The 27,613-nt window shown below is 43.1% G+C and overlaps 1 protein-coding gene across 2 annotated transcripts; it reads left to right on the top strand.

Annotated features, from left to right (window-relative positions):
- Positions 1 to 599: 599 nt before the first annotated feature.
- Positions 600 to 26,882, top strand: mindy4 (MINDY lysine 48 deubiquitinase 4). 2 transcript variants are annotated; one of them, XM_034179876.1, is made up of 20 exons: positions 600 to 753; positions 831 to 950; positions 1,036 to 1,232; positions 4,533 to 4,800; positions 4,909 to 5,105; positions 5,208 to 5,230; positions 5,333 to 5,439; positions 5,560 to 5,676; positions 5,799 to 5,890; positions 6,043 to 6,144; positions 6,364 to 6,427; positions 13,699 to 13,764; positions 13,856 to 13,923; positions 14,012 to 14,075; positions 14,388 to 14,549; positions 15,364 to 15,544; positions 15,789 to 15,867; positions 18,675 to 18,767; positions 20,255 to 20,264; positions 26,872 to 26,882. In XM_034179876.1, the coding sequence occupies exons 1-18, from the start codon at positions 694 to 696 to the stop codon at positions 18,721 to 18,723; spliced, it is 2,016 nt and encodes a 671-aa protein (XP_034035767.1). In that variant the 5' UTR covers positions 600 to 693; the 3' UTR covers positions 18,724 to 18,767; positions 20,255 to 20,264; positions 26,872 to 26,882. The 2 variants fall into 2 exon arrangements, with proteins under 2 accessions (XP_034035767.1, XP_034035768.1); XM_034179877.1 differs by lacking the exons at positions 15,789 to 15,867; positions 18,675 to 18,767; positions 20,255 to 20,264; positions 26,872 to 26,882 and having other exon boundaries at positions 15,368 to 15,512.
- The last annotated feature ends 731 nt before the right edge of the window (positions 26,883 to 27,613 follow it).

Below are 27,613 nucleotides of genomic sequence, written 5' to 3'. Positions count from 1 at the left end.
GGTCTGTAAACGGTTGGTCTTTTGCGGCTCCAGTTCAGATCTGGTCCGGATCTGTTCCAGAACTGTAAAGTGGAGCCGTGCCGGATCTGGGCCAGGGTGCAAAAACTGTCTGGACCGGATCTGTTTTCAGGATTGGTACCAGATGTTGGACTACATCCGGCCCGGATCTATTTGCTGTCTGGGACACCAAGCTGACTTGAAACATTGTACATTGACTTTATTGACAAGTCTGACCCCTTTGAAAAGTGACCAAATTGCATGTATTTGTATTGAGTTCGGCAATGTTTTGACTAACAAAATCCACCCCTAGAGGTTAAATGCCTGGAGGACCAACCTTGAGAATTACCTGAAAGACTTGGACCTTCTTTCAGATGAAGTCCACAGACTAAATATAATCGTTAAAAATTCAATTTTTACAAATGTAGTCTCCACAAAATATTTCCAATCTATGTGTTCCATGTAACTGTGGATCCCATAAACACGAGAATAGTTCAATGTGGAGGCGAAACAGCTCGTGTTGTTGTCGTTACCCTCCGTACCCATTGGTGGCGGTAAGTCACAGTTTCGTCATTTGCAATCTGTAATAAATTATTGCAACGAAGAAGAAGGACTCTTTTCATTAAAAAAAAATTAAACAGTAGAATTTTATTTGTCGTCGGTTTGAAAATTTCACCTTTTATAAACGTTACTGTTATGTCGGTGTCTGTGGAAGAGGTATCATCCTCTCTTGTGCGGGAATATCTGAGTCGAAAGGTAAATGTTCTGTGAAATGTTAAGTTGGTTAGCTTCTGTCCAGCTACGCTACAGTGCCTTAAAATATATATCTTTAGGGACTGAAGAGGACTATTTGCTGCATGGATGAGGAGCATCCACGCACAGAGGCCAGTATCAACAACAGATCTCAGCTGAGACAAATCCTTCACATGGACAGTCTCTACAGAAACAATAAGGTAAGTCCACAGAGGGGAAGGTTGGCTGGAAAACTGGATCAAGTCTGTAAAAAGTCTGCTGCAGCTGGTTTCTGTCTTGATGCAGGCTCAGAAATCCTCATTGAAGACGTTACTGGAGATCATTGTAAAGCATCACATTGAAAGCCATAAGAATGGCATGATATCCTGCAGTGAAAGCGAAGCTTCACAATCTGCTCCAAATGCTGTCGTATCTGCTAGGATAGGAGACTCCGGGACAGACGATAAAACAAAAGGGTTTGACTATAAACCCTTCAACATAAGGTATTTTTAATCTACATATTGCTTGGCTAATTATAAATTTGTTCTAAATGCAGCCTAAAGGAAATTTATGCTTTTCACCAGATCCAACATAAACTATGACAACTTGAGCATTTCTACCAACAAGGGTACAAATATCGAAAGACTGACTGAATACGAAAACAGTATTCAGGTTTTTGGACTGATGACAAGCTGATGTGTCTGTGCTTCTGACTATCCTTAGAGACAAGATTGGTTTCTTTTACAGGAACGGACTTTATTCACCTCAGCATTGTAGAACGATGCTTATTGGGGCAACTTGTTCTGTGTTGGATTAGTGACATTTTAAACGTGCGTGCCTCAGCCATGACTCTGAAGCCTAAGGTTACAATCTGTCATTCTACATTAAGGTTTATTGCTGGCAGTCAAAAGTTTGGATGCACTCTCCTGTTCAAATGAATGGGAAAGTGTATCCAAATGTTTGAATGGTGTTGTAAATGCTGAAATTGGGTGGCCCTCTGTAAGATGCGAAAGGCACTGGGTTTTATGAATTTATGAATTTATAAAACTTTTACTCATGTTCTACCTCCTTTGATTACCACAATGCTTTCTTTAAATGTGAGATCTTGTCAAACACAATCAGGTGATTGGATTATATTGCAGGCGCCAGGTAGTTTTAGTAAAATTGCAAAATCCTTTTTTTTCTGACAGTGGATCTGCAGCATGCAACAACCTGCAGAATAGCTTCAAACTGTCTCATTTTCATCTGTCAGTCAGTTTAAATCTTTAATGGCTTCTCATATTAATCTCACATGTTCCTGTTTTATCTGATTTTTGGGTTAGGGTTAGGTGACTTCAATATGGAGTGATTCATATGTGGCTCGGAAAAGTCTGCGAGCCACAGAGAACTCTCTTAGTGTGCCCCTGTTTTGTGGAATAATTTCCCTGTGTCAATAAACCAGTCAGATTCTGTAGAAACTTTCAAGTCCAGACATAAGATGCATTTATTCTCCCTTTCATATGGCTAGCATATTGGCATAGTATGGTACTATGCATCCTACCCTTTTAAATTAATTTTATTAGTAAACAGAGCAACTCTCTGCCTCAACTTTATCTAAAGTCTGGGTCTGTTCGTGAAGTTTAGGGCTACTGGTCGGCAGTGATGGGCACAGCTAACCAAAAAGTTAGCTTCGATATCCACTAATACACTAACTGAAAGGTTAACTTTTATAACGCTAAACCAATAAACTCCTAAAAAAAAAAAAAAAAAGCGGAAGTTACAGCTAACCGCTAACTTTCAGTATTGAATTGGCACAATGTCAGTGACTTTTAGCGCCACAGAGGCTTCTGAGTAAATTCAGTACATCACTTATGTCTTTAAAGATCCTGTCGGCTGCAGCAAAGACATCTCACTTACCTTCACAGTTGCAGTATAGATCAAACGCAAGGCACTTTCACTCATTTCATTTATAAACAGACTAATTGCGGACAGTTTATCAACACATTAACAGCAACTCTGTCATTTTTACAAAGTGAAAACCTTGCAGTTTTAAAGTAATGAAGAAGAAAGAATAAAGAAGGTTTGAGCGTTAAACCGACACAAGTGCCAAAAGACATTATAGGAAAGCAGACTCATCAACCCCACCCCCAACAAAACGCATAGAATACTGCCTTCTACTAGATGGGAGTGTGAAAAGCAGCCAACATGCTGAGTCACACTTCACAAACAGAATTTTCAATTTTGCAAATGCTTTTTTTTTTTTTTTTTTTTTTTTTTAACAAATGGAAAAAATGACGTACTTACGAAATACATATCTGTTTGTAAAAACCAACGCACAAGTTAGAAATTGGAAATTTTTGTTTGTGGATCACAAAACACGTGTGCAAATCATGGACTATTTGTAGATCACCCTCTGTGCATTTGCAGGTATTAATGAGACAAATTTATCTCCATAAATAAGTGTCTTTTCACTTAAAAAAGTAAAGGTTTGCATGTACACGCTGTATTTTAAAGCAGACACACTCTCAATCATAATCCATTGCAGCAATGCATTATGGGAGTTCAGGTTTGTTTGTTTTTTATTATTATTGTAGTACATGTTAGTTTAGGAGTCTTGTTAGTGTTATAGATTTGTGTTTTTATAGTTCAAGGAATGTAGTTAGTTTGGTGAAGAGTTATGTTGTGACCATGAGTGAAAAGGACGCTGAGATTTACCTCTTCTGCCACTGTCTGAACTGCTGCATGTTGAAAGTAAATTACTCCCCCCCCCCTGCCACATTGGCAGTTGGCCCGCCTCCTTCTGCTCGGGGAGGGTGTAGGCCTGAGTTCCTTACAGCAGCCTGGCTGTTGCAAAACACCCTACAGACAGGAATTAATGTTTGGTTTTTCGGTTTGCAAACGTTTTTGACCATTCGGTCTTACTCACTATGCCAGCAAAGAAATGTTAGCGGACTGAAAGTTAGTGGAACTTAAATTTTGCGGAAGCTAATTAATCTGCTGATGGTTTTAAAAATAAAAAAAGATAATCCACTAACGAAAAAGTTAGCTTTGGTAATTAGCAGTTAGCGGATTAGTGGAACTGTGCCCACCACTGGTGGCCGGCGATCACTTTAGTATTTCTTCTGCTTTCCTGTTGCTTAATGCTGACAAATTATACCTTAAGTGTAGTTTTTTCTGGCTGACTGATTCTCTTTTCTTTTTCTTTCTGTCCGAGATGCACCTGGATCATCCAATCCACGTGCTGGAATGAATGATTGAATATCATTTGTTACTGTTAGAATGGCCCAAACAGTGGGTCACTCCTTCAAAACCACCAGAGTGAGCTTTTCCTTACAACTGTCGCCTGTGTGCTTGTTCAGGGGAGTTGGTAAGATTAGACCTTACCCGTGTGGAGCACCTTGAAGAGGCGTTGTTGTGATTTGATGCTATATAAATAAAACAAATTGAATCCATCTAGGCTTGTTGGTTGTTGAGATATACAAAAAGGTGTTTTCCAGACCATGTTTTCCTTGACCTTTGACCAAACTACTCCAAAATCTAATAGATATCTATCCACTTAACATTCCCACCAGGTTTGATGAAAATCTGTCTAGCCACTTAGCATTATCTTGTACACACACACACACACCAGTGAAAACAGTAACATGGTTTTGCCTGTTTGCTGAGACGTAGGGGAATGAGGTTTCTACCTCAATGTAGTATGGAGTTAAAGTACAGGTTGAATGAGTGAATTTCATAAGAAAATGTTTATATCCTTGTATGTTCTTTGACGTTAAAGAAAGTGCTATAACTATTTCATTTTATGCATTTTATCTACCACACAGGTCACATACAGAGGAAACCAGCCCTTCTCAGCCCTCATTACTGTTGGCTGAAACAAATAGACTCCCCACTTTTAATCAGATGGGTTCCTGGTCTTACAACTTAGAAAACAAAAAGCCGGAGCCAGTGATGGATGTGCCAAAGATAAACGAGAGCTTCCCTTTGTCAGAAATGGAAAAAAGAATAACACTTGCAGAGAGTTCTCAGAAGAACAGAAACCACTGTATGAGACGTGGCATGATGGCTGGACCAACAGCTCATACTCCCCAGGTATCACAGAGATAAACATAACTGAATTTAGCTGAACGTCTGACATAATGCATTGTTAATTCATGAGGCAAACTAATGTAAGTCTTTTACTGATATTTCTTCTCTTAGGAATCAAATAAAATAAGACAAACTCGAAGGATGGACACCCATCAGCCACTGTTCAGTAAAGAGGAAGAATTCAGGCAATCTAGACGTATGCAGCAAAAATGTTTAGAGACTGATGTGCCCAGACTGATGTGCCCAGCTGACTATGTAGGAGACCAACAGAAGTTGGAAAGTGTATCTGACATATTGAAGCCAAGAAAGTAAATAAGTTTATGATTCTACTTTCTTCATAATCAATGTGTGGTATATCTTTTGAGTTCATGGTTTGTTTGTAATTCTGTTATTTGTGTTTTCTTTGTTAGAGATTTGAATGAGATGGTTTTAGGTAAGTGCTGTGTAGTATAGTGGGAATATGAAATATCTACATCTGTATTTCCTTTGTTCTCATGGTTTTCTCAAAGCTGATGGTGTTTAAACTGACTTCCAGATGATGTTGATGCTGATGAGCTGCAGGAGCTTTCCAGAGTGTCTTTTCAGAGAGTCATGACTAAAGAGAAATATGCGAGCTGCCCTATGGACCTGCACACAGCCATGGTGGGTGACCAATATAGTTAAAAATTATATATATATATATATATATATATATATATATATAATATACTGTACTGTATTTGCTTGCCTTTAATTTCCTGTTTGTTTTCTGTTTTTCTTCAGAAATTGAAAATCATTCTCCTTGGATCCAGCTTATCTTGTTTCAATCTTGAATGGAGGAATCAAGGTTTCGCATTCTCAGAAACGCATGAGTTGAGATATGGCATTGTGCAGAAAAAGGTATTTTATGCCATCTTACAAAACAAAGATTTCTTTCACATTTATTTTATTACATTTGCTGGATGATACTATTATGGCTTATATTAGATTTTTTTTCCCTTCTGTGTATATTTGTTTTGTAGGGTGGTCCATGTGGCGTGTTGGCATCCATCCAAGCTTTCATTTTAAAGAAGCTCCTTTTTGAAAATGTGGAAAGCAGCAACACTGGCCTTCAGTATGTTAACCTTTAATACAGAACTTTGCTCTGTAATGTTCTTCTGTGGTTGCTGTTGGCAACATTTGTACGCTATAACAGCTTTGAAGGCACATCAACAACTGTTGTGTATCAGTTTGATATTTTTCATTTAAATATGACTTTGTTTCCAGGAGGCTCAGACCCTCGAACACCGCCAGGAGAAAGTGTCTTATTTTAGCTATGGCTGAAATTCTGTGGAGAGCTGGAGACCAGAAACAAGCCACGGTTGCAATGTAAGATCGAATCCTTTTGTTCCCGTAACTGGGCTTTGTGGCTGGTTGGGTTAGTTCTACATGTCGGTTTTTTGTTGCTGGGTTTAAATGTGACATCATGAGCTGTAGCATCAGTCCCATTCAGTAATCTCACACCTGATACATAAAACAGAGTTTCAGAAAAAAAAATGCACATTTCTGTATTTGTGTCCACCTTTTACATTTTTATTTCCTGAACAGAAATTCAGGAAAAAATCACTTCTTCCCAGCTGGACATTACAAATCTGAAGGAGTGTTTGAAAAGGTATGAACTTGTTCTTGTTCCTCCGACTACATTGATGTATAGTACTGTCCAAACGTTTCACACACTATGGCCTTTTTTAATTTTAAAGTAAAATAATTTTTTATTCAGTTGTGGGCTATTTTTTTAGGTGTCAGTGGGTAATTACAAATATAACTATTTCATTAAATACCAAATGTGAACTTAAAACAAACCATCAGGTTACAAACCTCATAAAAAAGGTTTGTATTTTATTACAGTGGCTGATGAATAATATATATACACACACTAGTGTGTTGCCCGTGGGGATCCATGGGCTCTAGATTGGGTTGTGTTTATAAAATAGGTAACTGACATTTTTCAACGGTGGTAATAAATTAAGCAAATGGAATGGTGTCTGAGTCTAGAATGTTTTTAGAACCTTAGACCTCAACTATTTTTATAAAAGAAACTGAACACTTTTATTTCCTTTCAGGGCTCGACATAGCCATTTGCCCGCTGGCCCGGCACCAATGTGACCCACTTTCGGACCGCTACAGGCCAGTACAATTTATCAAATGATGGCCGGCTTGGGCCACTACAAAAATACGCAAAATTCTATTTATTTTACCATATTTTGCGGCGGCAAAGTCGAATTTCTTCACATCTCCATGTCATCAAACTTCATGAGTCTGTCATGTTTGTTTTGGTCTAGCACCATGCTCCATGCTCCCACAGAATCTCACGTACATTGAGATGTATGTTGTCGATGCGTAGAGCATGCGTTCGACCATTTCCTTCACCTATCTTCGGCAGTGTTTGTTAGCATCTTTAAATGCGCGGGAAGTTGCAGGAAACGAAGACAAACAAGATGCAAATCTAACAGAACGCTTTGAAATTTGAATTGAAATATGTTTAAACTACAACCACCCAAACCTGGACAACATGTTGTGTGGGCCGCCAGAAGAGGAGGTACTGCTGGCCCACCACCAGAGGGCGCCCTGCCTGAAGTGCGGGCTTCAGGCACGAGAGGGCGCAGTCGCCTCACAGGAGCAGCCAGGGTGACAGCTGTCACGCATCACCTGCAACAGCTGTTACCCATCATCTGATCAGCAGGGGAATATCAGCAGGACGACGCCTCCACCTCTTTGCCGAGATATCGTTCTACCTGGAAGGTAACGTGCTCAGCTGACTGGTTAACAGTGATCTTTTGTGACTTTTGTGAGTTGTTTAGCTGACTCCTTTTCCAACGAGTGGTGGAGGTAGTTTTCCTGCCGTACGGATTCCTGGGTGCAGATGCACCCACATTTAATTGTTCTTTTGTTCCTCGCCAGCAGTACCAGGTCCGACACGCGAAGGCAGTGGCCACCTGGGAGTTCGGGACTTGGCGGCTCCAGTATTCCCGGGGTCTGGTGGCGGAGGAAATCGTGTGGTTCCGGTTCTGCTTTGGACAGACGTCTCCTATCATCGAGCCTGCCCACACGACACCTTTTGTGATTTGGCTTTTGTCTATTGTTGTAATCTGATTGTATTTGTTGTGCCCATTCACAACAGTAAAGTGTTGTTATTTGACCTCATCCATTGTCCGTTCATTTGCGCCCCCTGTTGTGGGTCCGTGTACCTACACTTTCCCAACAGGATATCTCGGCCAATGTCATGGACCCCGAGGGGCGTCGACCGGCCGTTGAACAGCCAATGGAAGAGCAGGGCGCACAGGCGTCTGCAGGAGGAATGGTCGGTGAGTTGCAGCGAATCCTCACCGCTTTTACGGCTCGGCTGGATCTGATGACCGAGCAGAATGTCCTCCTTAACCGCAGGGTGGAGGCTCTCGCAGCGCAGGTGGAAGCGCGCCCTCAGGGCGCTGCTGCGGCTCTCCCTCCTGTCGATCCTGTGCGCAATAGTGACGTTCCACAGGTCGTTCAACGACCCCTCCCACCTTCCCCTGAAGCATACATAAGCCCTCCAGAACCGTACGGGGGTTGTGTGGAGACATGCGCGGACGTTCTTATGCAGTGTTCGCTCGTCTTCGCACAACGTCCCGTCATGTACGCGACTGATGCTAGTAAGATAGCTTATGTGATTAATCTGCTTCGCGGCAAGGCACGCGCTTGGGCTACAGCGCTCTGGGAGCAAAATTCACGGCTCCTTCTGACATATGATGGGTTTGTGAGGGAGTTCAGAACAGTGTTCGATCACCCAAATAGAGGAGAGACCGCTTCAGCCGTGCTGCTGTCAATGAGACAGGGGCGCCGGAGCGCAGCTGCTTATGCAGTCGACTTCCGCATCGCGGCTGCGAGGTCCGGCTGGAATAGCACCGACCCTCCGCGCCGCCTTCGTAAACGGACTATCGTTGGTCCTGAAGGAGCACCTGGTGGCTAAGGACGAACCGCGGGATTTGGACGGGCTTATTGATCTCGTTATACGATTAGACAATCGGTTAGAGGAACGCCGTCGGGAGCGAGGCGAAGGACGTGACCGGATACGCGCCGCCCCTCTCCCTTCCGGGTTCGAAAAGGGGCCGCCCTCCCCACGCTCCACAGCTGCAGCGCTTTGTGGGGCAACAGCTCCCCCTGTTGACGTTGTTAGGGAAACGCACAGGGCCAAAATGGGGAGGCTGATCCGTGGAGAGTGTTTTCTCTGCAGCTCAACAGAGCACACACAGAGAGACTGCCCCAAACGGCCAAGACGTCAACACTCGCCCTTAGAGACTGGGCTAAGGGGGGGTCAAGACATTCAAGTGAGACACACACAAATTGCCACACGACTCTCAGTCACGATCCTGAGCGGGGATTTAACCCTTCAAGCCCGAGCACTGGTGGACACGGGGTCAGAAGGGAATCTGCTAGATAGCAGATGGGCAAGGGAGGTAGGGCTCCCTCTGGTGGTGCTTCCTTCGCCATTGCAGGCGCGGGCACTAGATGGCACCCTCCTCCCTTTACTCACACACAAGACACAACCAGTAACTCTGGTGGTGTCTGGAAACCACCGGGAGGAGATTGAGTTTTTTGTAACTCCTTCTACCTCCCGCGTGATTTTGGGCATCCCATGGATGTTAAAGCACAATCCCCGGATCGATTGGCCGTCTGGGGTGGTGGTTCAGTGGAGCAAAACCTGCCATCGGGTGTGTTTAGGATCCTCGGTTCCTCCCGGTTCCCAGGCTAAGGAGGAGGTCAAACTCCCTCCCAATCTGACGGCAGTGCCGGTTGAGTACCACGATCTTGCTGACGTCTTCAGCAAGGATCTGGCACTCACCCTTCCCCCGCACCGTCCGTACGATTGTGCCATTGATTTGGTTCCAGGCGCTGAGTTCCCGTCCAGCAGGCTGTACAACCTCTCACGACCTGAGCGCGAATCAATGGAGACCTACATCCGGGACTCATTAGCTGCCGGGCTGATCCGGAACTCCACCTCCCCGATGGGGGCAGGTTTCTTTTTTGTGGGCAAGAAAGATGGCGGACTTCGTCCATGTATTGATTACAGGGGGCTGAATGAGATTACGGTTCGCAACCGATACCCGTTGCCATTATTAGATTCCGTGTTCACCCCCCTGCATGGAGCCAAAATCTTTACTAAGCTGGATCTTAGAAATGCGTATCACCTGGTTCGGATCCGGAAGGGAGACGAATGGAAGACGGCATTCAACACCCCATTAGGTCACTTTGAGTACCTGGTCATGCCGTTCGGCCTCACAAACGCCCCCGCGACGTTCCAAGCATTAGTTAATGATGTCTTGCGAGATTTCCTGCACCGATTCGTCTTCGTATATCTAGACGATATACTCATCTTTTCTCCGGATCCTGAGACTCATGTCCGGCATGTACGTCAGGTCCTGCAGCGGTTGTTGGAGAACCGGCTGTTTGTGAAGGGCGAGAAGTGTGAGTTTCACCGCACATCTTTGTCCTTCCTGGGGTTTATCATCTCCCCCAACTCCGTCGCTCCTGATCCGGCCAAGGTTGCGGCGGTGAGAGACTGGCCCCAACCCACTAGCCGTAGGAAGCTGCAACAGTTCCTCGGCTTTGCAAATTTCTACAGGAGGTTCATTAAGGGCTACAGTCAGGTAGTTAGCCCCCTGACAGCCCTGACCTCACCAAAAGTCCCCTTCACCTGGTCGGATCGTTGCAATGCCGCGTTCAAGGAGTTGAAACGGCGCTTCTCGTCTGCACCCGTTCTGGTGCAGCCCGATCCTAGTCGCCAGTTAGTGGTTGAAATGGACGCCTCGGACTCAGGGATAGGAGCTGTGCTTTCCCAGAGCGGGAAGACCGATAAGGTCCTTCACCCGTGTGCCTATTTTTCCCGCAGGTTGACCCCGGCCGAACGGAACTATGACGTCGGCAATCGAGAACTCCTTGCGGTGAAAGAGGCTCTTGAAGAGTGGAGACATCTGTTGGAGGGAACGTCCGTGCCATTCACGGTTTTCACTGACCATCGGAACCTGGAGTATATCAGGACCGCCAAGCGGCTGAATCCCAGGCAAGCCCGCTGGTCACTGTTCTTCGTCCGTTTTGACTTCCGGATCACCTACCGTCCCGGGACCAAAAACCAGAGATCGGATGCCTTGTCCCGGGTACATGAAGATGAAGTCAAAGCGGAGTTGTCGGATCCACCGGAACCCATCATCCCGGAGTCCACTATCGTGGCCACCCTCACCTGGGACGTAGAGAGAACCGTCCGGGAGGCCTTGGCACGAAGCCCGGACCCCGGAACTGGGCCGAAGAACAAACTATACGTCCCACCAGAAGCTAGGGCTACCGTCCTGGACTTCTGTCACGGCTCCAAGCTCTCCTGTCATCCAAGGGTGCGAAGAACTGTGGCAGTTGTCCGGCAGCGCTTCTGGTGGGCGTCCCTAGAGGCCGACGTCCGGGATTATATCCAGGCCTGCACCACCTGCGCCAGGGGCAAGGCTGACCATCGCAGGGCATCAGGACTACTCCAGCCGCTGCCTGTGCCTCATCGCCCCTGGTCCCACATCGGCCTGGATTTTGTCACGGGCCTCCCGCCGTCCCAGGGTAACACCACCATCCTCACGATAGTGGACCGATTCTCCAAGGCGGCCCACTTCGTGGCCCTCCCGAAGCTCCCAACAGCCCAGGAGACAGCGGACCTCCTGGTCCACCACGTCGTCCGGCTGCATGGGATTCCAACAGACATCGTCTCCGATCGCGGTCCCCAGTTCTCCTCGCAAGTCTGGAGGAGCTTCTGCCGGAAACTGGGGGCCACGGTGAGTCTCTCGTCCGGGTACCATCCTCAGACCAATGGGCAAGCAGAACGGGTAAACCAGGAGGTGGAACAGGCTTTGCGCTGCGTGACTGCCGCGCACCCGGCGGCCTGGAGTACCCATTTGGCCTGGATCAAGTATGCTCATAACAGCCAGGTGTCTTCAGCCACCGGCCTCTCCCCTTTTGAGGTATGTCTGGGGTATCAGCCCCCGTTGTTTCCGGTGGTTGAGGGAGAGGTCGGTGTGCCCTCGGTCCAGGCCCACCTATGGAAGTGCCGTCGGGTGTGGCGTGCCGCCCGTTCTGCTTTGCTAAAGGCCCGGAAGAGGGCAAAAGCCCATGCAGACCGTCGGCGGGCCCCGGCCCCTGCGTATCGGCCAGGGCAGGAGGTGTGGTTATCCACAAAGGACATTCCCCTCAAGGTGGACTCCCCCAAGCTACAGGACTGTTACATCGGCCCATTTAAGATCCTTAAGGTCATCAGTCCAGCCGCGGTGAGGCTTCAGCTTCCGGCCTCACTGCGGATCCATCCTGTGTTTCATGTGTCCCGAATAAAACCACATCACACCTCACCCCTCTGTACTCCGGGTCCGGCACCGCCTCCTGCCCGGATCATCAATGGCGAGCCGGCTTGGACTGTACGCCGGCTTTTGGATGTCCGTAGGATGGGCCGGGGCTTCCAGTATTTGGTGGACTGGGAGGGGTACGGCCCCGAAGAACGCTCCTGGATGAAGAGGAGCTTCATCCTGGACCCGGCCCTCCTGGCCGATTTCTACCGCCGCCACCCGGACAAGCCTGGTCGGGCGCCAGGAGGCACCCGTTGAGGGGGGGGTCCTGTTGTGTGGGCCGCCAGAAGAGGAGGTACTGCTGGCCCACCACCAGAGGGCGCCCTGCCTGAAGTGCGGGCTTCAGGCACCAGAGGGCGCAGTCGCCTCACAGGAGCAGCCAGGGTGACAGCTGTCAGGCATCACCTGCAACAGCTGTTACCCATCATCTGATCAGCAGGGGAATATCAGCAGGACGACGCCTCCACCTCTTTGTCGAGATATCGTTCTACCTGGAAGGTAACGTGCTCAGCTGACTGGTTAACAGTGATCTTTTGTGACTTTTGTGAGTTGTTTAGCTGACTCCTTTTCCAACGAGTGGTGGAGGTAGTTTTCCTGCCGTACGGATTCCTGGGTGCAGACGCACCCACATTTAATTGTTCTTTTGTTCCTCGCCAGCAGTACCAGGTCCGACACGCGAAGGCAGTGGCCACCTGGGAGTTCGGGACTTGGCGGCTCCAGTATTCCCGGGGTCTGGTGGCGGAGGAAATCGTGTGGTTCCGGTTCTGCTTTGGACAGACGTCTCCTATCTTCGAGCCTGCCCACACGACACCTTTTGTGATTTGGCTTTTGTCTATTGTTGTAATCTGATTGTATTTGTTGTGCCCATTCACAACAGTAAAGTGTTGTTATTTGACCTCATCCATTGTCCGTTCATTTGCGCCCCCTGTTGTGGGTCCGTGTACCTACACTTTCCCAACACAACAACCAGGAAAGAGTTTTGCTAAAGGAATTGGCCAGAAGAGGAAGCTTAGTGATGATGAGTTAAGGAAGTGAGACAGGCTATATGAAAGAAACTTCATGGTCCATAGACTATTTTATGTTTTTTTTCTGGATTGTTTTATATTATATAGGCAGTTTTATTTGCGGGATTTTAGGGTGGAATATCAGGAATTCTTGCGCGTAAAACCATGGGCCAGTGCTCCTACACTGTGGGCCACTAACTTCTGTGGGCCAGTGGGGCAAATTGGTTTATGTCAAACCCTGACTTTTAATTATGTAATTATTTTATTGTTAATTTACTGTCTTAATAAATTTATAAATTGTATAGGTTCTTGTTATCATACCATATCATATCCAGTTCGATATACTATCATATGGAATTAGTAAAATTTTGCACATTGTAATTGAAAAAAAATCCAATTTAAATAACGTGTAGAAACTACAACGTGTGTAAGTGTATTTGAAGTGAACGTTTCATTTTTCTTATTACTAAAGGCTATTTTTTGCACTCCTCCTAATGGATTATTCTTTTTTTAATTAATTAAATTATTTTTAGATAATATCCTTCACTGTGGATAACATTGAGGACCTTCAGTTTATTCTGGAGCTACATATTGAGCAGGTGAAGGATTTCAGGTTTCCTGTCAAGCTGTATGTCAGATTATTCTTTGTGTGCTCAGATCCATGTGTTAATGTTTCTTTGTTGTTTGCAGTTTGAGTCAGGGATGTTGGCGTGCATACTTCTAAGTATATCTGCTATTCTCTCTCGATCAGTTGAAAAGTATGGCTCACTCTGTAAAGTATATAAAATTACTGAGCTGTACAATGCAATATCAGGCTTATCGTATTGTACATTTTGTCTTCCTCAGAGTAAGAGAAGATATGGACGTTCCCTCCTCCACACTCATAGGCGCCCATGGCTACTGCACTCAGGTTTGCTTCTAAACAAGACAGCGGGTGCTAAATAGCCTCAGAGCATAATGACACATAGTCACTAATACTGGAACAGGAATTTGTGTGCCGGGCATTGTTAAGGGTATCATCACATTGAAATAATGAATAATTTAGACTATGAAGTTGAAGGCTTTGCCATTGTTTCCTGATTGCTGACACTCTGCTGTGTAAAAGTAACACAGAACCAGCATTTCTTAATATGGTGGTGATCACAGTAGCCTCTAGTTATTAGTGTGTTACAAACTACATTTGTCTTACTCAGACTGGCTTTTTGTATTTTGTGTCCACCAGGAGCTGGTCAACTTGTTGTTATGTGGCCGAGCAGTTTCTAATGTTTTTGACAATGACGTGGAGTTGGACTCAGGAAAGGGCAACAAAACGCTGCTTAAGGGAATCAAAGACCAGTGTGACATTGGCCTGCTGTCATTGTTTGAACATTATAATATCTGTAAGGTGAATGACACTGCTACCTGACTCATTCTGTGATCAACTCTTCAGTTTGTCCATGATCTAAGTTATATACATGCATGCACGCATACATGTACACAGACTCCACTTCTCTTTTAATATATTGTGGTAAGCTGCACGGAAGGACGAAAATCAAGCCAGAGCTTTTTGTCTTTTCTGCATTCTGCCGCAAGCAGATGCTTTTATTTTTACACACCCACAAACAGAAACGTGGCAGAAAACATCAAATGCAGTACACTTCCCACTCATGGTAACGACAACATGACACTTAACTCACTTATGGTAACAGCATGATACTTAACTAAACTGACTAAACCAATTGAACTATAAAACACAAATCAGTAACACTAACAACACTGTTAAACTAACATGAACCACAATAACAACATTTGTGGCGTGTGAGTCCAGAATGTAATTATCAACATCCATTGCTCAGTGTTGTTAGGTAATATCCATAGTTTCTCCAAAAATATTAGTCTGATCAACTTTACGTTTTCGCAGCATTCATCCTTGACCCAAAATGCATAAGCATACCAAACAGCAAATGTCAGCTCTCCCCAGAGTCTCGAGTCTCCGTGATTGAAGCCATACACACGCACGCAGAGGTCACTTGGCTGTTATAATATAGATCAGGCAGAACTGAACATGTCTGGGCACCCCGTATGTTTCATGAGGGGAAACTAATATCAGGGATCAGCATTGCAGTGTTATTACCACTTTGACAAACTAGATTGGACTTGGAGCAATTTTTATATTGTGTTTATGACTGATAGTATAAAACCTCTCTGCTCTTCGTAAGGTAGGAGCATTCCTGAAGACTCCCAGTTTCCCCATCTGGGTGGTGTGCAGTGAAAGTCACTTCAGTGTGCTATTTGGCCTTCAGAGGGAGCTGTTGACCAACAGTGACAGAGCTGTAGAGTTTGACCTTTATTATTATGATGGACTGGCCAATCAGCAAGAGGAGATCCGCCTCACTGTCTGTATGTGACATTATTTGATTACACATATATTTATTGTTACAGAGTACAGGCTGTTGTGAGCAGATATTAAATCTGTTTAGGATATTTCTTCACAAATTATTTTTGATGCATTTGGAATAGCCTTATTCTTTCCCATATGTTTGTTGTTACACATATTGAAAATTGTTCTGCATGAAAGTTTGTTCAATCCTAAAGAAAAGAAAACGACAAAAGTAATGTTCAGTGTTTGTGTTTATGTGTTTAGCTGTTGGTGCGTCAGCTGTGTGCAATCAAGATGTTGATCCTGATCTAATTCCTCCTCTGGAACACTGCATCCGAACACGGTGAGAAACAGTTTACCAAACTGACAAACAGACACATCTTAAAAACGCGCACAGCAAAAATCCTGAAAACATCAGACTCACTGAATGCTGACATTCTAAGTAGATCAACCTGTACTCGAAAAACAGCCTTAATTTATGAAGTTACCCCAAAAAATTACAAACATTTTACATCCATTATTCAACCTGAGGAGAAAGAAATGCAAGATACATTCTGAGTGACATACAAGAAGTGTTTATGATTAGAGAGTGTTAATAATCTTGATGACTGGAGCGTCACCATAGATTTGCTCAACATGTCTCATGTTTTTTGGTGAATTCACCAAATTATTAACCAAGTCATGTGCAGAAAACAAACGTGGCCTTTTCAAAGTGTGCATGTAATTGGCATTGAAAGTTTACGACCCATAAAAATCAGAAATGGGATGTACCAAAATTTAATACAATGAAAAACCAAAAATTTCTGTTTTGGTTTGTTCTTTATTGATGGATGCAAAGTTCATTCAAGAGAAAAACAACAACAACAACAAAAAAAACCCTACTGACACAAAAAAGGAATGCACGCTTATTTCTTTGAATCCCAAATTTTCAGAAATGTCATGTGCTTCTTTGAAGCTCTATTTGGTCTGTCACCAAAACAACATCATGTTACCTTGTGCAGTTTTAGTGTGCACAATGATGTTGGCACAGCCGCTGACATCTATATTGATAACTGTAAAAATACAAAGTGTTCTTTTGAAGATGTGTTACGGCATATATCATCGCCAGCAATGATATGAGTCCAGCTTTTGCAGCATATTCTCGCCTGCGATAGTATACATCAGGTGTGTCACAACATGTAATCGATTGCATTAGCAGCAGTATGTGCCGTGAACATTGTGTCAACATTGGTACATATTGTCGCTGATATGCCACAATTGTGTGAGAGAGAGAGCGAGGCAGACAGACAGGGCAGATTTTCAATAATCCAATAATTTAACGAAAGATTAAGGCTTTCTTCAACAATATGTTGAAATGTTTGCATGCTGCAGCCATGTTGTACTTCTTGGGATACAAGTGATATCGAAAAACGGGACTGAGCAGGTAACTTGAATTATATCCGTGTGCCTCATGCGTAAAAGCTGGTTGGATTCACACATAGAAATCTGTGGATCAGTGCAAAAACTGTCGGCGCAGCATAAATCCCTGTGTGATTGTTCCACCGGCAGCAGCCCGAATCATCCTCGTCTGCGCGTACATGACAATATAATGTCGTGCACGCTTAATAGAACTTCACAGCATAAGGCACCTGTTTAAATGTGTGCTGTCACTGGCAGGGGCTATTTCATGTATTTCTCATGTAGGAATCATATCAGGCGTTGCCTTCTGTTAGGTTCAAAGGCTAGAATACTGAATATAAAATGAGTATAATAAAAATATATAAATCAGAAGGCAACATATAAGAGGAGTTCTTCTCAAGTGCCATTTCATGGCTCCAAAATAGACCACAGCCCAGCTCGCACGGACCTGTCATTCTTACACATGAATGACTAAATAAAACTCCTCTTCTAATTTGCACCACCTCGTTGCTCCTTAAGTCTCACTTTGGGGATCACATCACCACGCGACAGTCATTTTCTGTTCAACTGCGCACTTTGGCAGACCCATCGTTGCAGGAGAGGAAGGGAGAGCGCGAGAGGACTCAGCAACCGCACGCACTGCACAGTGAATATTTCATTGGAAATTGTGACCGTACTTATGCACGGTGCAAGGGTACAGGGTCTCCGGTGCGCGCCCTGCTTTATCACCGCCATCAGCAGCAGAAGCAGCAGCAGCAGCGCCGGAACACCGGCATTTTTTTTATTACTGAGCCAATATCACCCGAGCTCTTCGAATAATTCACCAACATCTGAGTGCTAAAAGTCATGCTGAAACGATGTGATGTTCTGCAGCCTACGCAGAAGCATCGCCGCATTACGCATCGTCAGTCAGTACAGGATGGATCAAACCATCTTCCTCGGTCCTGTGCGCACTGGTCGTGAAAAGTCCTGGCGCTGTCGAGAATGCTTGCAATCCCGGAACCCGTGATTCCCTGAGGGGTTCCCTTAGTGAGGGGCTCCCTCAGTGTTCCGGATTCCCTCAGGAGCGACAAGGATGAGAGAAGAGCCCAGCGCCAAATACGTCACAGCCATCGTCGTCATCATCGCCATAATCGCCATCATCTCTAAAATACTTGCTCTGACGACCGGCAACAATATGTGCCTTGATTGTCTGTATATATTGTCGCTGAGTACAATACATGCCGGCAACATTATGTGCCAGTCCCGTGAACATTGGCATATATTGTCGCGGTGACAGTATATGCCATAACAAGATGCAGACTGCAACAGTTAATAATCAGAAGTCATTCTATTGTACTTTCACCCTCAGTAGTAAAGTAACGGTTTAGCTTATTCATCACTTTGGCTGAAACAAATTCTCTGGTTGTTTAGTAGAAGATATGGATTTGATATTACAGGACAGATGCTGCTTTTTAAAATATTAAACATGAGGTTCACCGACATTTCAGCTCAATGTTTTTACCTGCCCAAAATGTACATTTTTTTATTAAGAAGTACTTTTAAGTCTCCAGTGTGCTGCAGTCTTTGGCTCTGCTTACTTTTCTTAATCATGCATTTAGTAGACCATAAATGCCTTTCAAATGTTGTAAAAATCTGGTGAATGTTTCAATTTTGTTCATCTTCCATACTTTCTGATACACATTTACATCATTTTTGCCTCAATAGACACACATACAAGTTGTAACCATCTTTCTTTTTTCTTCACAACAGGTGGAAGGATGCTTTTATCAGTTGGAATGACACGGAGCCCATTCTTTGACTGCCCACATTACTTCGTGTGTGTGTGTGTGTGTGTGTGTGTGTGTGTGTGTGTGTGTGTGTGTGTGTGTGTGTGTGTGTGTGTGTGTGTGTGTGTGTGTGTGTGTGTGTGTGTGTGTGTGTGTGTGTGTGTGTGAGAAGCATTTTTTTTTTACAAGGATTAGAACAGTACAGACAATAACATCAATGACAAAACAAGTTTTACTTTGTCTGGCATAGTGAAAAACAATAATATAGTGACATAATATACACACACACACACAGACAGTGAGGGAAAATAAGTATTTGAACAGCCATTGTGATTTCCAGATTTTTATTTTTTTTTTTAGATTGTGTCTCTCACAGTGAACATGCACCTAAGATGAAAATTTCAGACCCCTCCATGATTTCTAAGTGGGAGAACTTGCAAAACTGCAGGGTGTTCAAATACTTGTTTTCCTCAATGTACATACAGTAGTGTTCAGAATAATAGTAGTGCTATGTGACTAAAAAGATTAATCCAGGTTTTGAGTATATTTCTTATTGTTACATGGGAAACAAGGTACCAGTAGATTCAGTAGATTCTCACAAATCCAACAAGACCAAGCATTCATGATATGCACAGTCTTAAGGCTATGAAATTGGGCTATTAGTTAAAAAAAAAGTAGAAAAGGGGGTGTTCGCAATAATAGTATCATTTGCTGTTGATGCTGCAAACTCAAAACTATTAGCAATCCTGTGAATCACTAAACTAGTATTTAGTTGTATAACCACAGTTGTTCATGATTTTTTCACATCTGCAAGGCATTAATTTTGTTGGTTTGGAACCAAGATTTTGCTCGTTTACTAGTGTGCTTGGGGTCATTGTCTTGTTGAAACACCCATTTCAAAGGCATGTCCTCTTCAGCATAAGGCAACATGACCTCTTCAAGTATTTTGACATATCCAAACTGATCCATGATACCTGGTATGCGATATATAGGCCGAACACCATAGTAGGAGAAACATGCCCATATCATGATGCTTGCACCACCATGCTTCACTGTCTTCATTGTGAACTGTGGCTTGAATTCAGAGTTTGGGGGTCATCTCACAAACTGTCTGCAGCCCATGGACCCAAAAAGAACAATTTTACTCTCATCAGTCCACAAAATATTCCTCCATTTCTCTTTAGGCCAGTTGATGTGTTCTTTGGCAAATTGTAACCTCTTCTGCACGTCTTTTATTTAACAGAGGGACTTTGTGGGGGATTCTTGCAAATGAATTAGCTTCACACAGGCATCTTCTAACTGTCACAGCACTTACAGGTAACTCCAGACTGTCTTTGATCATCCTGGAGCTGATCAATGGGTGAGCCTTTGCCATTCTGGTTATTCTTCTATCCATTTTGATGGTTGTTTTCCATTTTCTTCCACGCGTCTCTGGTTTGTTTTGTCCATTTTAAAACATTGGAGATCATTGTACATGAACAGCCTATAATTTTTTGCACCTGCGTATATGTTTTCCCCTCTCCAATCAACTTTTTAATCAAACAACGCTGTTCTTCTGAACAGTGTCTTGATCGTCCCATTTTCCTCAGGCTTTCAAAGAGAAAAGCATGTGCAACAGGTGCTGGCTTCATCCTTACATACGGGACACCTGATTCACACCTGTTTGTTCCATAAAATTGACGAACTCACTGACTGAATGCCACACTACTATTATTGTGAACACCCCCTTTTCTACTTTTTTTTACTAATAGCCCAATTTCATAGCCTTAAGAGTGTGCATATCATGAATGCTTGGTCTTGTTGGATTTGTGAGAATCTACTGGTACCTTGTTTCCCATGTAACAATAAGAAATATACTCAAAACCTGGATTAATCTTTTTAGTCATATAGCACTACTATAGGCAGCATGGTGGCTTAGTGGTTAGCACTGTTGCCTCACAGCAAGAAGGTCATGGGTTCAATTCCCACCTGTGGCCTTTCTGTGTGGAGTTTGCATGTTCTCCCCGTGTTTACGTGGGATTCCCCCGGGTGCTCCGGATTCCTCCTACATCCAAAGATATGCAGGTTAGGTGGATTGGGATCTTTAAATTGTTCATAGGTGTGCAAGTGGGTGTGAATGTGTTTGTTTGTCTGTTTGTGGCCCTGCGACAGACTGGCGTCCTGTCCTGGGTGTACCCCACTTCATGCTCTATGATTGCTGGGATAGGTTCCAGCCCCCCGCGACCCTTGATTGGAGTAAGCGGTTGAGGATGAGTGTGTGTATGTGTGTGTGTATATGTATGTATGTATGTGTGTGTGTGTGTGTGTGTGTATATATATATATATATATATATATATATATATATATGAGTATACACACACAGCGGGGAAAATAAGTATTTGACCCCCTGTCAGTTTTGCAGGTTTTCCCACTTACAAAGAATGGAGAGGTCTGTGATTTTTACGTAGGTACACTTCAACTGCGAGAGACAGAATCTAAAAAAAAAAATTAACTAAGTCACATTGTATGATTTTTAAATAATTAATTTGCATTTTATTGCATAAAATAAGTATTTGAACACCTACCAACCAGCAAGAATTCTGTCTCTCACAGACCTGTTAATTTTTCTTTAAGAAGCCCTCTTATTCTGCACTCTTGTGTATACTGTATTAATTGTATGTATTAATTGCACCTGTTTGAACTTGTTACCTGTATAAAAGACACCTGTTCACACAATCAGTCACACTCCAACCTGTCCACCATAGCCAAGACCAAAGAGCTGTCTAAGGACACCAGGGACAAAACTGTAGACCTGCACAAGGCTGGGATGGACTACAGGACAACAGGCAAGCAGCTTGGTAGAAGACAGCAACTGTTATGATTATTAGAAAGTGGAAGAAAAACAAGATGACTGTCAATCTCCCTCTGTCTGGGATTCCATGCAAGATCTCACTTTGTGGGGTAAGGATGATTCTGAGAAAGCTCAGAACTACACAGGAGGACCTGGTCAATGACCTGAAGAGAGCTGGGACCACAGTCACAAAGATTACATTAGTAACACATGATGCTGTCATGATTTAAAATCCTGCAGGGCAGCAACGTCACCCTGCTCAAGCCAGCACATGTCCAGGCCCGTTTGAAGTTCACCAGTGACCATCTGGATGATCCAGAGGAGGCATGGGAGAAGGTCATGTGGTCAGATGAGACCAGAATAGAGCTTTTTGGAATCAACTCCAATTACCATGTTTAGAGGATGAGAACAACCCCAAGAAAACCATCCCAACCTTGAAGCATGGTGGAAACATCATACTCTGGGGGTGCTCTTCTGCAAAGGGGGCAGGGTGACTGCACCGTATTGAAGGGAGGATGGATGGGGTCATGTGTTGTGAGATTTTGGCAAACAACCTCCTTCCCTCAGTAAGCGCATTGAAGGTGGGTCATGGCTGGTTCTTCCAGCATGACAATGACCCCAAACACACAGCCAGGGCAACTAAGGAGGGGCTCCGTAAGAAGCATTTCAAGGTCCTGGAGTGGCCTGGCCAGTCTCCAGACATGAACTCAATAGAAAATCTTTGGAGGGAGCTGAAACTCCAAACCTGAAAGATTTGGAGAAGATCTGTATGGAGGAGTGGACCAAAATCCCTGTTGCAGTGTGTGAAAACTTGGTCAAGAACTACAGGAAACATCTGACCTCTGTAATGGCAGACAAATGTTTCTGTACACTTATTTTATGCAATAAAATGCAAATTAATTATTTAAAAATCATACAATGTGATTTACTGGATTTTTTTTTTTTTTTTTTTTTAGGATTCTGTCTCTCACCTCACAGTTGAAGTGTACCTACGATAAAAATTACAGACCTGTCCATTCTTTGTAGGTGGGAAACCTGCAAAACTGACAGGGGGTCAAATACTTATTTTCCCTACTGTGTGATCTCAGGGGGCCATCTATCTGATGTATTCATGGATGCTCGTGGTCTCATCCTGGTTTGTAGCTCTGACACTCACTAATCCTTGCCCTCCCTCATTGCGTTGCTCATAAAGCCCCAGGGTACTGGACTTTGGGTGGAACCCTCCGTGCATTGTGAGGAGTTTTCATGTCATATATATATATATATATATATATATATATATATAATGTGTGTGTGTGGTTAACAGAATATCTATATTGTTTTAAAAGTTGTGTTAGAAGGGTCAGTGACCTTTTTTCCATTGTTTATCACATTTTGTCAGTGTTTTATAGTAAATTAAAACTATACTATACTGCTCCTTACTGCTATTGATATGACAGAATGCCTGAGTAGTCATTCGTGGATTGTTTAATATTTTTGGGCTTACTTTACATCTCACTTGTCTGACACAGTTGGCTTTTTTGAGCTACATTTGCACCATTCAATTGAAATATCTGTTTGGTTGTATTTTATAAATATTGTGTCACTAATTAATCAGGAAAATGAACCAGCAGACAAATCAGTCATTTGCTTAAGGTATGAAATAAAGTACAGTGGCTTGCAAAAGTATTCGGCCCCTTGGTATTTCATGCATTTTAAATTGTTTATGCCATTTGAAATACACAAAGTAAATCAGGCTTCTCAATATAAAAATTTCTAATATTATCTTCCTTAAACTCAAAAGCAAATCTCTACAATTTAATAAAAATTAATTACAAATACAAAAGCCAAGATGATAGGTTAGATAACTAATGGGCCCTATTGGTATAATACCTGTAAATAACCAGTTTTATTGCCTTTTTTTTTTCCAGACAAGTCAGGGGATGAACATTTCCAAGTCACAGCTTGAGCTTGCATCTCATATGTACCTTCTGGCAAATTGTAGCTGAACTTTTAGGTCTTCTTTATAAGAAAATTATCCTCTGTACCACTTCATCATGAAGCTGTATAACGTGATACAAATGCAAAACATGCACTATGTATAATTTATCCAATCATAGCCACAGAAGCCTATAACTTCTGGGTTGTCTGGTTGTCTTGGTGGCTTTCCTCACTCTTCTTCTTGCACACTCACTCACTTGATGTAAATAAAGTCAAAGACATATTCAGTGACTTGGTACTGTTCATGTATCCATCCCCTCAGTCCAGCAAAAAACGATGTCAGCTTTTCATCCGAACAGCTCTTCATGCCTCCAGATGGCTTACAGTTGAGTTTGTGTGTATGTGTGTAAAAAAGAACTAGCACTGTCAATTAGCTCTATAAAATCGTCATCTGTGAGTGTGCGTGCAGCACGCACCTGTGCTCACACAAGCGGGACAGTGCTTGGGCATGCGTGTACTTCCAAAAAAAAAAAAAGACTACTTCCTCAGTGCAACGAAAAAAATCATGTCAGAAATTAGTCCAGCTTTTCATTCTAACTTCCTCCTAACAGATCTTCATGCCTCCAGAGGGCTTACAGTGCAGTGGATTTGTTTTGTGTGCGTGTGTGCGCGCAGAGTGCAATAGTACCAAACATGGAACCAAATTTGCATGCTAAATGCAATGCAACACAAATGGGATGAATAATCCATGTGCAGAGGTGTCAAGTAACGAAGTACAAATACTTCGTTACTGTACTTAAGTACACTTTTTAGGTATCTGTACTTTACTCCTTTACTTATTTTTCTGCCTACTTCTGACTTCTACTCATTACATTTTCACACAAGTATCTGTACTTTCTATTCCTTACATTTTTAAAACAAACACCCTCGTTACTCTTGGCTTCAGTTTAATGTTTATATATATATATATATATATATTTCACGTAATGTGCGCCTGTAATCAACTTTTCTGCAGCACGGCTTTGCTTTGAACCGTGAACCAATCGAAGCAGTGGTTCGCAGATTGAATGCTTCGACCTATTGCTTCGTTTATTCTTTCTTTCTTTCGCTTAATTTTCCCCCGCTAAAATCCTAAAGAGCATACTTCTGTGAGTATTATTTACCTTTTCTACGTTAAACCGACCTGTTATGGTCTTCTGAAACAGCTGATAGATGTATTTTATAACTTAAAAACGGGAGCGACGCTAACGCGTTAGCATGTCTATGGCGTTTTCAATGTTAAAAGTTAGCATTAAGCAATTGCAGCTGTCATCACGTTCGGGTGCATTTGTTTTCAAATTGTAATATTTCTTAAATTTATTTTTGTTTATATATCAATAATCTAATGATTATTATATATAATTTTAGAGAAAGAGGGAAAAAGAACCTGAATAGAAACACAACAGAAAATATAAAAGCAACTAACAATGAACATACATAAATAAATACATAAGTGTTTCCTGTGAACACCTAGTGACTCTTACACCTCCACTTCATCCCTGTCTTATTTAATGATGGTCAAGCCATATTTTCAATTTGTTAATTTCTTCAGTGATTTCCTCCAGAACTATCTGCCAAACTAGAAAACTGCTGCATCCTTTTAAGAGCAGAATACTACTGGAATGAATTTGAATAAGGAAAAGTTGTGTTGTTTTTTTTGTTGTTGTTGTTGCTGTTGTTGTTGTTTTTCCTTCACTAAATGGATGCTGCACTCACTGCAGTTTATTGTCTGGAATAGTCCCAGATTGCATTTCAGAGCTTCTAGAATTGAAACATTTTTGTTCAGGTGGTTTTGGGGGGTAATTTTGGGTTTTGGGTCTTGGGCCACATGTAGAACGAATCAGATTTTAAATTAAGCTTTCAATTCATATATTGGCATCTACCTTTTTTTTTTTTTTTTTTTTTTTTTAAAGGTTACTTTATACTTTTATATTTTAAGTAGGTTTTGGAGCACATACTTTTTCACTTTTACTTGAGTAAAGAGGTCAAGCTGATACTTCAACTTTTACCAGAGTGTTTTTAAACTGCAGTATCTATACTTCTACTTAAGTAACAAATGTGTGTACTTTTGACACCACTGTCCATGTGACATACAAAGCAAATACATACAAATCAAATGGCACGGATCCACTCAGCCGTTATATAAAAGTGAATACATTTCTTGGACTGTGTCATGTATTTCAGAGCAATAAGCAAATGTCTTTGGACAGTCCCAGAATGTGTGCATTAATTTTACATCTAATGTGTGAGAGATTAAAATAGCGCTTATGGAGACAGGTACAAAATGGGAACTCAAAAAGCGGATGTTTTTTTTTGATGGAATGTTTTGTAGTAATATCTGTGGAGGTTCTCAGTCATCCAAGTCATGGAATCAGGCTTAGTCAATTCAGCTGGACTTTTGATTCTTAAAGATGTTTTGCTTCTCATTCAGGAATGCTTCATCAGTTCTTATAGTCAAATATGTATCACAACACATTGTGACAGTGATTATGGTTGTCATTACATCAGTGACCCCACAGAGGATAAATATTTGAGTCTCGCACTATTCCAACTAGATCAGACAATTTTATCATCTTCTGGATGAAAAGTGAAACGTCTACAAGAAAACTAGACAAGACCAGTTGACCAGCTGATCCTGCTTGGATGTTTTTGGAAAATTTGGAGTAATCTGCCTCAAACCTTTTCCCATTAGCATTAGCACAGCGACACAGCTGTTAGCACTCTTGTCTCCAGCAAGGGGGTCCTGGTTTCAAAGCCCGCCATGCCTATTCTTCATGTACATTTTGAGTTGTTTCCTGCCAAGTCAACATAACAGACCCATACCAGATCTGCTGTGGTGACTCCAAGCAAACTTGGACAAACCAGTCCAAATACTACATAAGACTTTAACATTGCAACTAGGGATGTCCTGATGACATTGCAGCGATCAGAATTGGGATCAATCAATGCATTTTTTGATTAATCGATAGTCTGTTTTTCATCTCACTCCATTTGTGCCATGCCAGAGGAGTGAGCCGCCTTTCTGCTTTCTACTGTGAGATAGCTGCTGTAATTTGCGTTGCTTCAAATGCATCTTTTTGAGGGATGTTTTATGCAAGACCTATTTTTTGTTTGGGGAAAGGTCCACCTTTTCAAAACCTTTTTGCATCTAATGATGATGACATGAACAACTATAATAATTGTTATTATTATGAGGATGAATGTATTTTTAACATCTAAAACGCTTGTCTTTCATCATCCAGTCAGTGTTTCTCTGTTCTCGTTTTATGACTACAGTGAGTGTAACTGATTCAATTCATTTCATTTATGTAACCAAATTGTTGGGAAGGTGTCGTAGCACGGACCCACAACAGGGGGCGCAAAGGAACGGACAATGAATAAGCCAAAAAGTAACAATTTAATGTTGTGACAACACACAACTAAACACACAAGATCAGTAAAGTCAATTAGCACCAGGTGACGTGTGGGCAGGCTCGAAGATAGAAGACCCCCGACGAGAGATGAGCCGCTTCCCACACGGCTTCCACCACCAACGGCCTGAAGAACACCGGAGCCGCCAAGTCCCGAGTCCCCAGGTGGCCTCTGTCTTCGGCTGTCGACCCTGGTACTGCTGGCAGAAAACAAAAACAGTTCTGGATGAGTGTGAATTCGCACACTCAGTAATCCACAGTCTGCACTCAGTTAGGAGGGAGCACCTCCAATCACACACTCGTGCAGCTCCTGTTTAAACCACTTATCTGGTTTGGGGTGTGAGGCGAAGCCGTCGCTGTCACACCAAACGGCAATCCCACAGATAAGGACAAACACCACAGGATAACGGCTGTAAAAGAAGTTCAGATTATCACTCAACGATATGAGTCAGCAGAGAAAATTACCTCTTCGGTAGTTGATTTCTCGGCGAGGAGGTGGAGTTGCAGTCCGGCCTTTATGGTGATGGTGATGATGAATGAGTGACAGCTGGTGCTGAGGATGAGTGACAGCTGTCACTTCTTCTGGGTCTGGCGCCCTCTCGTGCTTGGAGCCCACACTCCAAGCAGGGCGCCCTTTGGTGGTGGTGGGCCAGCAGTACCTCCTCTTCAGCGGCCCACATAACACAAATCACAACAAAGCTGCCTCAAGGCGCTTCACACAA

The sequence above is a fragment of the Thalassophryne amazonica genome, chromosome 10 (genome assembly GCF_902500255.1).
Source record: "Thalassophryne amazonica chromosome 10, fThaAma1.1, whole genome shotgun sequence".
Classification (NCBI taxonomy): domain Eukaryota; kingdom Metazoa; phylum Chordata; class Actinopteri; order Batrachoidiformes; family Batrachoididae; genus Thalassophryne; species Thalassophryne amazonica.
Note: the sequence above shows the minus strand (reverse complement) of the source record. Positions and strands in the feature narration are given on the sequence as shown.

What these genes read in the sequence shown, in the direction of transcription:
- mindy4 (XM_034179876.1), top strand. Translation starts at nt 694, where the DNA reads ATGTCGGTGTCTGTGGAAGAGGTATCATCCTCTCTTGTGCGGGAATAT. An exon ending in GTCTCTACAGAAACAATAAG is followed by an intron (nt 951 to 1,035) that starts GTAAGTCCACAG and finishes GTCTTGATGCAG; the next exon opens with GCTCAGAAATCCTCATTGAA. An exon ending in TATAAACCCTTCAACATAAG is followed by an intron (nt 1,233 to 4,532) that starts GTATTTTTAATC and finishes TCTACCACACAG; the next exon opens with GTCACATACAGAGGAAACCA.